This window comes from Rhinatrema bivittatum, chromosome 3, assembly GCF_901001135.1.
Source record: "Rhinatrema bivittatum chromosome 3, aRhiBiv1.1, whole genome shotgun sequence".
NCBI lineage: Eukaryota > Metazoa > Chordata > Amphibia > Gymnophiona > Rhinatrematidae > Rhinatrema > Rhinatrema bivittatum.
This window is the reverse complement of record NC_042617.1, coordinates 137,695,625-137,708,073: the sequence shown is the minus strand read 5'-3', so window position 1 is coordinate 137,708,073 and position 12,449 is coordinate 137,695,625. Positions and strand designations below refer to the sequence as shown.

The window sequence follows — 12,449 nt, the reverse complement described above, 5'->3', positions numbered from 1 at the left end:
TCTGATGTTGTTTCATATTGCTAGTGCCTGCATACACCTAGATAAAAGGGTACTAGCTTGTACATTCAAAACTGAACCCCTATATTTGAATTTTATTTTTAAAGAAGATAAATCTTGTTTCTGAAATTAAAAGGATATTGCAGAACTTCAGTTGATGTAGGTCAATAAAATGATGTAAGCCTGGTTATTCTGTGCTACATTCATATAGATATACCATGGTGCTTTTATACATTGATGTTTTGAAATTCAAGGCTGAGAGGGAGGTTATTCTAGGGGATGCTGGTGTATTGTGGCTTGCTTGGTACACAACTTTAGGTTTTTAAGCTAATATTGTTCTTTTTTTATTTTTTATGCTGGCTAATATTGACTCTTGCAATTAAGATTTTGTATGTACTTATCTAGCTTTTGTATGCATTTTTCATGGTGCAAATTGCTGTGTAAATCACCCAAGGTCTTGTTTGAAGTGAATCAATTAATACATTGAATGATAGAATAAAAATAAAATGGTCCTTGACCATTTTCAATTTGATATTGGACCTCTCTGGTGCTTATTCATTGATGTTGAATAACACAGTTCACCAAAATGCACATGAAATAAGAAGGTCGTTAGGGCACGGTAACCAGATTTAACAAGGAAGGCATGATTACCCCATTCAAATATTGTGATGGTATTCCTTCCATACAGTCCGTAATAAATCATTAAAATGTTAATATTAGCTTACTTCCTTGTTCTGTTTACCACTACATGTTTATTTATACATGTACTAGAAGGGATTTTCCATATTATGGCTGATGCTATATTGTGCACATATGAAACAGTATATAGAGCACAACAAGATATATTGCGCACTACTGTAAAATTAATTCTGTTTTGTGGATAGGGTAAAAGTTAAGCTTTCTTTTTTTAATTTATCAAGGAAATACTTCAAAATCTACCAGAGGTTCTAACAGAGACTGAAAGTCTTCTGGAAATTTGCTAAATCTGGTAAAGAATGAGATGAATTCCTTGGACGTCCATCTGCTAAAATGATAGCAACCAGGACAAAATGTAGAGTCCAGGGACTGAGAAGAGTGAATGCAGAATAATGCTGGAGAGTAAATTGGTTGATATGCATCTCATATTTCCAAACAAATGGCAATTCTTCTATTAAAGGATAATGAGATGTCATATGACACTAAAATGTTACATTGATTATTAATGCAATGTTCCAGGTTGCACACAACAACAGTCTCCTCTTTGTTCTTGTTTTGCAAAATCATAACTAGCCAATAGAAAATAAAAGGAAGAGTCACAGTCTGGAGTCATAGGGAAAGTTTGAAGGACCAATACTCTGACCAATTCTGGAAATGAGGGGATTTCGATGTTCAACTGAAATTATCGAACGAATAAAAAATATTAGGTGGTACTAAAACCAGAAGAAAACAACAGTTACTAGCGCCTATTTTTGTGAGGCTATTGAGTTCTATTTTCAGTGTCCTGTCACTTTAATGCAATTAAAGACCCGCAGTCTTTAATTGCATTATGCTTAGCAACAAACCAAATAAAGCTATCCTTAAAATGAACATATCCGATTTTGCAGGCGATGCTAATCAAGCTACAGTTCCCAAACAGTAATTCTTTCTAACTATTCTTTAAAGTCGGTTTCAAGAAACTCACACTCTTCGGACATAGTCAAGGACTGTCAACGTTTGGAAACGTCTTACCTAAGGTCTTTCTATGCCTCAAACTGAAATCTGTTATTTTGAAGATCCCTAGAAATGTAGAGTACATTATATTCTCGTCGATCAACGTGACCTTTCCTTAAAAAAAAAAAAAAAAAAGTATATATGAAATACTTCAACGCTTTGATGTTTCCAAAAACAACGCATTGGACTAAATTGAAACAAATGACCGATACTTTTATTTCGAGGGGGAGGAGGCATCAGTGACAGCCTTATTATTATTTATGTATTTTTAGCCCCAAAACAAATGAAAACGTATAAAATGTAACGAGCGGTTGGAAGGAATAATTTTTCTGCCTCGAGATCGCTATACTGCCATTCATGCAAAAAGAAAAAAAAAAAGGCAGCAAGGCCACATATCTTTATTTCCTTAAAGGACTGCCTGATTAGAAGTAAAATGGAAAAGCAAAAAAAAAAAAAAACCAACCAAATTGTCCAGTCTTTTCAAGGAACCCTTTTCTTAAAAAAAAAAAAAAGAGAGAGAAAGAGAAATCGGCGATGAATCTGTCAAGTAAATAACAAGCTAGCTCACCATAAATCATGAAAGGGCATGCTTTTTAATATTTACTGTTCGGAAGGTTATAGAGACTGGAGTGTTTAAATGGGAAGAGGGAAGGGGGGGCAGCTGAGGAGGTAGTAAACTTTGCTGCTTTTTTTTTTTTTCCCAAACCGCACATGTTTGTGCGGCTGCTGGTTTAATATACTGTGGGGGCATAGCAGCTTCTCCTGCTGAAATATAGGATTAAGAATATGTCTAAAGAAAGGCGCTAAATCGGGATAGTGTGATCTGCCTTTGCCTGCAATAGGCTAAAGTAGAATTACAGCTTGTAAAATAGGTCTCCATCAGTCTCCCAGGAGACAGATCTACTTGGGTGTTCCAGGCCTTGTTAGCCTCCGACAATTAGTCTTACTCCGAATTTAATAAAAAAAAAAAAAAACCCAATCCTAATCGGTAATTACATTTCGGGCATTTAAAACGTGCTCTTAATTAATTTCGGAATAAATGAGGAAAAACGAAAGAAGGATAAAAAAAAAATATGGCGATGTAATAAAGTTCTCCTTTGAAGTCTTTTACCTTTCCTCAAAGTTAGCAAACAGTTACTTAGCATGAAGGTTAACACCGCTCTTAGAGTGTGACTTTCTGCTCAAACTGGTAAACACGTCGGTTCTTTGCTATTTGCTGCTTTCCTGGCCCATCTTTATTAGGTTTACCAAGACGACGCGTTTGGATAGATGGCATGTTTTTTTTTCTATACATTTTTCTATGCTGATTATTTAAATATATACATAGAATTAAGAAAGCCGTCAACTCTCCCTGGTTTCAAATCGATTTTCATGCATTTTGCTATGTATTGAAAATCTGCTATCGAGCCTGTTTCTCTATTCATCAGCATTCTGCTAGGCTGCAGAATGAATAGTTTTGATTCCTCAAAAAGAGCCTGCAAAATATATATTTATTTTGAGATGTCGCTATTTCGGTACTTCGGTCAGGCGTTTTAACCGAAATGTTCCCGTTTAATCGGAGAGGAAAATTCCTAAATGGTTTGAGAACTTGGATCAAAATGAGCGATATCGATGTACAGTCAAATAGGGTCAAAGCTATCTGGCATTGTCTCATCCGAAGTGAAAAGGCCCAGTCTCTGATCTTGTTTGCGGGAATATGCAAAACTGGTGACTGGAAAGAAATGTAATTAAATCAAGTTACAAAGTAAAAAAAGGATCAACAAGCTGCGGAATAGACCATTGCTGGTCCAGTTGCCATAACAACTGGAAAGCGTTCGCTGTGATGTACGAGAGTCTTAACCGAAGGCATTTCGGGCACCGCTGACATTTTAAACCTTTTTTGTGAGCGATCCGTCTGATTTCTAGACTAAGAAGTGCCTTCTCGCCTTTGATTGATCATAGTAACCTTGCACACTGCAATCCAGTTTTTCCCGAATAGGGGAGGTGAAGTCAATTCTTCATTTAAAGGCGAGGAGCTGCAAATTATCTGTATGCACAAATCCTCTGTGAATTAGCTGAATCAAAATGTATTCTGCTTTTGAAGGTATTTACTTTGTTCGTCTGGTTAGCCGAAACCATTCTGTTTTATTCCCTTTTTAAAGGATAATCAATGCAAACCCTGTCAAAAGGTACAAAGAGTGCTTTGATAACGGGTTGGTTTAAGGTAAACCGAGATTAATAACTGCGAGCACTGTATAGTCCCGTGTACAAGATCCATGTACTCTGGTGCTAAATTTCAAAGAACTTTCGAAAACTTGTGTGCAGCTCCGATGTGTGCAGCAAGTAAAAATGTATGATATTAGTGGTGGGTTGTTTTTTTTTAATTGCTTTTCATCGCATCGCTTTCCAATTCCGTTAGATGAAAAGTTTGATTATTCATATAAAACGGGGGAAGGGGGAGGGGAGGGGAGAGAGAGAGAGGAATCCAACCACAGAAGATCAGAGGTTTAAATTGGTCATTTTAAAGATTTAATCTCTTAAATACAACAGTCTTTCTTTCAAAAGTACCATTGCGTTAAGGAACCGGCCACTCTGAACCAGAGATATCAAAAGGCCATTCCCATTTAATTCAGCACTGGAGTGGTCTTGACTGAGGTTATTCCCCTCATCAAAGAATCCGAAATGAAGTACGTGGGTATACACTCATTTAAGGGCGAGTAATTGACAAATCCGAAGAGCGACATTACTAGTGAAATAGGAGGGTATTAATTATTTAAAAACGATTAGCCTTTCTGTGTATCCTGCGCTGATTTCATCTTGTTCGGGAAACATAACTTCTCACATCAGTCAGACAGGCTGGGTCAGAAGATTTGGTGTCCAGCTAAATCATTTGAAGCCCAAAAACAACTTTCGAGGAGAAAAAAAAAGCATTAATTATAATATTATAGGCAGATGAATGTAAAACTAAATAGCCTCAAAACCTATACATGAAATGAATGTTAAGGTTTCTGTTTTACAATAATGAATTGCCTTGTCAAACTGCAGTATCAGCTGTGGTGTGGGATGGTATATCGGCTTTGGAATTATATGATGTAAATCAATGATATTTTGCAACCGCATGTTCTACCGCAATACGGCTAATTACCACAATGAGTTATAATTTTGCACACTTTTATTTTTTATGACTTCTAGTCCTGGACGTTTAACAAATTACCATACGACTAATTTACTTGACTTAAATGCATTTATATATTACGTTATTTAGACTGCCGCTCAGCTGTTTTAGAATCCGTTGTTTAATCCAATATATGATGTCTATACCAAATATATATTCAGAGTGGTGAGTGGTAGAAAAATAGCACAATAAAGTTTAATCAGCCCGGTGCGTTTCCAACGTGATTCAAGAATCTATTGGTTAAGCAATCTATTGCTTTCCTCGCCTAGATATGAAATTCCAGACTCCTGAAAGCAGTTCTAGGTAAACGTGTTGCCCTTCTTGTTCGTTAAGACACTAGATACAGAGAATGAATATTTTGATTTGCTTTCCTTAGTTTTATATTTTTAGTCTTTGATAGCCAGTTTAACATGCACAACATACACATTAAAAAAAAAATATATATATATATATATATAATAGGTCATTAGTAACTTAGCGGAGCCAAGTGGCTAAACCTGAACTAAGTCACCAGGTTTTATCGTTAATATGATTATTGATATCTTAATTCGTTACTGAAAAGTACCCTAACTTAAAAAAAATCATTAAAGAAGTAACTTTCTCAGATACAATTAAAATATTATTACCAAATCTAATGGATGATTTCTCCAATGTGGATTGGAGAAATTCTGATTCCCAGCTTCTGGAGGGTTTTTTTCCCCCCACATCACCTTTCAGTAGCGTTTTATTGAGTTAAAAAAAAAAAACAACTGTTAAATCATTCCCGTGTTAAGAGAATTGACTATGAAAAGAAAACGATAAGATTTCTTTTTTGTTCCTTCTAAAGTGAAATGTGCTGTTTTCCTATTCCGTGGATACAAGTTGTGGGGATGTTTGCTGTTTAAGGGGGCAGCCGCATGTAGAATTGAATAGAAAGTGAGAGAAATCCCTACCTGATGCCTCTCTGCGGCAGATTTGAAGGTGATGACAGTCCCGCATTAGGAGTCGCATCCACTGCACAGAGTGGAGGCATCTCAGCATTTATTTGAGCTCAAACTGTGCTACTGTTGACTTTAGCACAAAGCAAAGATTTCACTGCCCGCTAGTTTAAAAAAAAATGAATATTTTACCAAGATATCGATCAGCGTAATAAAATTGAGTTAAAGCATAATGGCTAAAAAAAAAAAAAAGTGAAGAGAACAAAATATAATATCTGTGTAAATTTGCTGAAGAATGACGTGGTGTCTAAAGTTTACCCTCCTGGAATTTGGATCTAGATTTTTTTTTTTTTTGTTTACTGACTTTGTTTATTCACAGAGCATGGTTGCTTAAACTAGCAAGCGGGAAGCCCTTTGAAAATAAATGTAATGGTGTGGGATCATATTTCCTCCAAAGTACAACCCACAATCCATAGGATCCAGGCAGGCAGAAAGAGAAAAAAAAAAGTATAGCTAAAGGAAAGCAAGAAAGAGAAAGAAAGAGTTATGAATGAACAGGGAGGGAGAGGTCGGTAGCTAACAGGCATCAAAATGACATCCCTTTTTATGTATTCGGACAGAACTACATCTTATCTGTTGGAATCAGTGGAGTGGGAGACGCTAAGTAGTTTAAAACTACCATTTAACAATAGGCAAGTGATATGGAACATAACAAGTTAGAGCATCACATTCACCAGCCATTGTTCCCAAATCAGTCCCATTTCTTTCCTCTCTTCTCCTCCCCTGCGGGAGGCTTTTATGTGATAATGAAACACATTTTATGCTTGGTTCACAACGTGTGTGTCCTTGCAGCATAGAGACAGACAGCGTTCTGGCAGGATCCTATAGTCCCCACACCTCCTCCAGAACAATGTGGAATTTAAGAAGGATTGGAATGTTATTTTGAGACAACAATATTATTCGTTAAACGCGTGGGAAAACAACAAGCAGTAGATGGAAAAGAGAAATGACTTGTCTTCTATTTGTAAGACTTAAAAAAAAAAAATCATTGCGGCAATGATTAGCAATAGGATGCATTTTAGAAGAGCAGCATGCGTGCTGGCAGATCCCATTATCGCAGGATGACGCTCGTTGTCTCTAAAAGTCTATTACACCGAGAAGTCTGGAACACCGGTGCTGAGCTCTATAAAATACAGCTTTTATATTCTTGTATAATTCCTACAAATTCCTATTATATTCCATTTTATATAATTGTCAATGCACGTCACATTAACCATTTACATTAAAATCACGGTGTACTTTTAGCGCATCTAACGCAGTACGTGTAATTTTTTTAAAATGCTTCTGATGTTACGTGCATTTTTTTTTTATTTACGGATCCTTTGCTTAAAATAATTTCTGAAATAATGGTTTTAGCATATTCATTCAAATGTGGCATCCTTAAATTATTAAGTATGATTAGAATAAACATTATTTTATATAATATATATGTATGCTAATTGTATAGACATCACTAAAGTATGCGGATTCTTTTTTTTTTTTTTTTTTTGCAACTCTATTGTTAAAATATTTATTTTACAAGTTCCACTGTTCGACCATATATTATTTTGTGCGTTCTTAATTTTGAAAATATTTATTATTTTAAAAAAATTATACATAAATGGGTGAGCATTTTTTATTTAAAATCTCAATAAACTCAGGCACATCGTTGTCCATACATTCACTCAAAAACCTGCGATCCTTCTTTGTGCTTCATTAATGAGAAACATTTTCTGCAGGTAGGTCTTACTGGAAGGGAAAGAGAAGAGGAAGCTACTACTGTTAATTATATGCAGGAAAAGTGTACATAGAGGCTGCCAGATACTATGCATTCAAGGGAAAGAGGGAGCATTCAGACAAATGATGCACATTTTATTTTTATACGTACAGCAAGCATCCTTAAATAAAGCCTACAGTATTTATTGGCTAAAGGATCACTGTCCTGAGCCCTCGGCTACTAGGGAATGACCTTTTTTTGTGCCTGATTATCGCCTGCAAGTAAGTTCCTGGAGTTCAGGTGCCTTCTCCCCTTGTTTAGGTGCAATAAGAGCTTTCAAGGCTTCTGTAAACTAAATACCATACATATCCAAACAGGCAGACTGAGCTACATCTCACCTGGCGCCACTGAAGGCTGCGTTTTATTCAGCAGACCCCTGGTCAGAGTCCTTATATTATCAGTTGTTGTCTTCTGTAATACAGGTAAAACCATCTATTTGGGGGTAGGGGCGTTCTCTATTGTTCCTGTTCGTTAAGGTCGTGTGAATTCATTGTCTACCGAAGGAATCCAAGATAAGTCTGAGGGAGAAATAAAATCCCCTTACATTCAAGTTTTGGTTTATTGTTTGCTGCCTGCTGGCGGCATAACTTTAATCAGAAGTTACAAAGGAGAAGGGAGGGAACTGTGAAACTAGAACAATAGTGTCCCATTAGTCAATTTTTTTTTCCCTGATAGGCACAGAATGGCCAAAAAAACAACAACCCTTTAGGGTACTGAAGCATTCGTTTCACATGGGATTTTCGGTTCCGAAGTTAGGTAATAAAAGTACTTCACTATCTATAGAAAGGAGAAACACATGTGTTTTTCCTTGGATTTTTCTGTTTTCCTATTATTGCAGAAATGAAAATCTAGAGAAATAATTCAAGGGCGTTTTAATGTAGAGAACTGGAAATGTGCCTGCCGTCTAGCAGAGTACAGCTTATACGAGTAATAAATAAAGCATACAGAAGCCATAAATGAATCAGGTCCAAGCATTTTACTCGCCCGCTAACATCAACGCTTTTTCAGTTACAACAATATATCCCGCTTTTATACAATATGAACATTACATACTTTGGTCCTCGGTAAAAACTACAGGTTTCACACAGAAATATTAGATTCCCTCATTTTCACAAAAATTATATCCCTGCAACAACAGCAACAGCAACAACAACAACAACAAAAATCACTCATAGCTTACAGGTTTCACATCTAGTGAAGAAGGGGTGAGGGGGGACTTGAAAATCTTTTGTTTTCTGGGGTGGGCAGACTAGCTCTTTTCTTTTTTTTTTTTTTTTTTCTTAAGAAATATGTACATAGATTGCCAACAGTCCGTCACCTTGCCGAAATTTAGGAAGAGTTCATGATAGGTCGCGCATACACACCTTGATAATAAGAGGGGTCGCCGGAAAGGGGCGAGGACTCGACGCCACTTTTGTTCGTTACTGCGCTCATGGCTAGGCTTCCTGCCATGGGGGACCCGTAGCCCGAATAGTGCATCGCCTGCTCGTAGGCTTTCAGGTCCATTTTGTGGTGGTGGTGGTGATGGTGGTGGTGGTGGTGGTGCTGCTGCTCGGAGGACATGAGGTTGTTGATGGAGAAGGGGTGGTTGAACGCGTAGTGGTGCTCGGGCTTCAGGTGCGCCTGGGCCTCGTGGGCCAGGACCGAGTGGTGCTGGGCCAGCAAGTGCTGGGCCTGGGCGACGGGCGAGTGGGCGTGCTCGGGGCTCAGGCCTTGGTTGGGCTTCAGGTCGGCCAGGGCCCTCTTCTGCTCCTGGCAGGGAGGGGGCGAGCCGGCGTGGGGGGACTCGTGGCCCGCCGAGCTGTCCGAGCTGCTGCCGCCGCCGCTGGTGGGGGCCGAGCCCAGGCTGGACGCCCCCTCCGAGAGCTTCTTGCCGCCCTCCTTCAGGGAGAGCTGCTTCTCGCACTTGAAGCGCTTCTGGCGCCGCAGGTAGCAGCCGTTCTCGAACATGTTGCCCGAGTCCGGGTGCAAGGTCCAGAAGGAGCCCTTGCCGGGCTTGTCCGGGGAGCGGGGCACCTTGAGGAAGCAGTCGTTGAAGGACAACGAGTGGCGGATGGAGTTCTGCCACCGCTGCTGGTTCTGGCGGTAGAAAGGGAAGAGGTCCATGATCCACTGGTAGATCTCGCTGAGGGTGAGCATCTTGTTGGGCGACTGCTGGATGGCCATGGTTATCAAGGAGATGTAGGAGTAAGGCGGCTTGGCGTGCGTGTAGCTTCGCCGGTAGGTCTTGGGGTCCCTCGCTCGGTTGAGGTTGGACTGGCCGTACATGGGACTCATGGAGCTCATATTGGTGTAGGGGGCCAACGCGTTCATCGAGGTGGCCTGGGCGCTCATGGGGCTCATGTTGGGGCTCAGGTGGCTAGTCATGCCTGCCACCCCGGTAGCCATGCCGCTCATGGCGCCAGCCCCGGGCGACATGCCAGTCAGAGACGGACTCATGCCGGTGTTCACGTAGGACATGTTCATGGAGCTGGCTGTCATGTTGGCAGTGGTGCTCATGGCCGACATGCTCATGTATGTGTTCATGCTGTTCATGCCCAGGCCTGGGTTCATGTTGCTTACTGTAGAATAGCCCTGGGGAAAAGGTTTAATGAAATGGTTAGACTGGCGCGCTCGGCTTAGTACTTAAAAATATCAACAGAGCAATCGTCGTCGTCGTCGTCCCCCCCGATCGACTTGGGAGACAACACCGGCAGATTGCATTTCCTGCTGAGATCTGACGTCTCTTTGTATATTGATCACGTTTTGACAGTTAAAAAGAGTTCAACTTTCAGCAAAGTGAGTTTAAAAACTCCGCCTCCCAAATGTCCGTCTTGCCGGAGATTGCCCATTTCCCTGCCTTTGAAAGTGGTTTGCAGATAAATATTTACTTATTTGTACTTCTGCGTCAGAGTTATATACCTGCTTGGGTGGTGGTGGTGGTTTTGTGTTTTTTTATTATTATTATTATTTTATTTATTTATTTTCCAGAACACGTTAAAAATTCCTCTGCCAAATACTCAGTGACCCGCAAACTAAAATAATACAGCGACCTGCAATCCGGAAAATCCCACTGAACAAACCCAGCAGCTAAGAAAACTGCTCCGAAATACAAATCGTGTGTTTAAATACAAGTGATCTCACAAGTAACCTTTGCACAATATCTATAGAAAAGTCGATTAATAAATAATTTCCTTCTCAGTGCGATCAAAAGAGAGTTTAATCTTTGAAAACAAATTGAACCTTCTTAAGGTAAGATTACGTGTGAGATTTACAGCAATAAACTTTCCTCCCCCCTCACCATAACTTTTCTCATTCCCCCCCATCACCTCCCCCCCCCCCTCCCTTTCACCCACCCCATGCCAAACACAAGTTTGTTGGGATAGTGTGTGGCTCAGTCATCGAAGAGGATTTGAGGCGCCGCAAGTCAATATTTGATCACAAAGTTAATATTATCTCAAGGCTAACAGTGTCGTATAAAAAGAGACCTATTTTAGGCAGAAGGAAGGCAGAGATACCCAAAAAAAAAAAATAAATACATAAAAAGACACACACACACACAAGAGCAGTTCTTCCTACCTCTGGCTCTGCATAGTAACTGTTCCAGTCTGAATGCTCGTGTCCTTCCATTTTCACTGCTCCAAGCATACTGGATGCCGAGTGCATGGCAGTTTAAAATTTAACAGCAGCAACCACGACGACAGCAAGATCAACCCAAAAAAAAAAAAAAAGGAAAGAGAGAGAGAGAGAGAGGAGGGAGGAGGGTTTCTCTCTCTCCCTCTCACTCTCTCTCTCTCTGATCTAGGAGGAGGAAGCAGGCTCCGCTCTCCTATCGGGGCAGTGCCTGCCTTGCAGGCTGCTCTGGGGGGGCTGCGGCTTGGAGTTGGAGATTGGGGAGTTGGAGGTTTGCAATGGAGAAGGTGGCCCGGAAGCTCAGCAAAAGCCTGGGTTGGCAGCTGATGATGATGATGATGATGATGATAAGGAGGGCTGCAGTGACGTTGCTGACGGGTGATGATCTAGCACCGAGCGGCCAGGAGAGCCTCCAATCCCCCCCCCCCCCCAGCCCTCGCCAGCCTATTTGAATAATCAGCTCACACCTAGGCGTGAGCCTAACTCTGCCTTGCCCCCCCCCCCCCCCCCCTATTGTACACCTGCCCTGTGGTAAAAGAAAGCCCATTTTGAAGAGATTCATTAAGATTTAATCTGCTTGTTCCGAGAATGGGAGGGAGGGCTGGAAACAAAAAAAAAAAAAAAAAAGGGGGGGGGGAGGGTAAAGAAAGGAGGAAAGCGGGTTTATGGCTTCTTTTGTTGATTTTATTTTATCTGGGCTGCGTCTCATTTGTTCTAAAGGAACCGATTTTTTTTTGTTGTTTTTGTTTCAATTTGTCATTTTGTGCATTTGAAGTTTTTAAGACTGTGCTGAGGTGTGGGCAGTAAATTTCAGCAGTGGATACTGGAGACCTCCAGACCGCAATTATCTATTCGCTGTTTCTCTACCCTATGGGCTCTTTCACTTAGTGACAGTTGCCACCTCCGATTTCTGAAATCCATTACATTTTGGGAAAACAAAATCCATGTATACACTTTCAGATTGATTGATGGTTTCTTTTTTAAGATATAATAGCTTTTTAAAATATTTAAGCAAATAAAAGAAACCCCACATTTCTTATAAAGACAATTCGCTGCATTTTCATCGATGCCTCTGACACTTACACCGAGCGGTTTATGAAAATAACTTGATTTTACTAGAGTGTTAGTGGTTTGCCATCACCGATTTGTTGTTTCACCACCACAAATCAAGACTAAACCCGTAACTGAGTTCCTCGTGGCTTTCGTAATTAAAGCAAACAGAAAGAACACAAAAAAAAAAAAAAAAAGCCAAGAGATGAACAAA

At 40.1% G+C, this 12,449-nt stretch overlaps 1 protein-coding gene across 5 annotated transcripts in view; it reads right to left on the bottom strand.

The window, feature by feature from the left end:
• FOXA2 (forkhead box A2) overlaps positions 1–11,268 on the bottom strand; it is a 70,209-nt gene extending 58,941 nt beyond the window's left edge. Inside the window, exons 1-4 of one of the 5 annotated variants that reach the window (XR_003855415.1) lie at positions 11,132–11,268; positions 8,938–10,147; positions 7,912–8,091; positions 5,773–5,921 (exon numbers count right to left, since the gene is read on the bottom strand). Coding sequence is in view for 3 of the 5 variants with exons in the window: in XM_029593756.1 (XP_029449616.1) it covers positions 8,045–8,091; positions 8,938–10,147; positions 11,132–11,218 (1,344 nt within the window). In the remaining 2 variants the exon portion in view is untranslated. Of the gene's footprint in view, positions 1–5,772; positions 5,922–7,410; positions 8,092–8,530; positions 10,148–11,131 lie in introns of those variants that run through there. The other 4 variants (XR_003855414.1, XM_029593756.1, XM_029593755.1 and 1 more) reach the window with 4 other exon arrangements.
• Between the last annotated feature and the right edge of the window lie 1,181 nt (positions 11,269–12,449).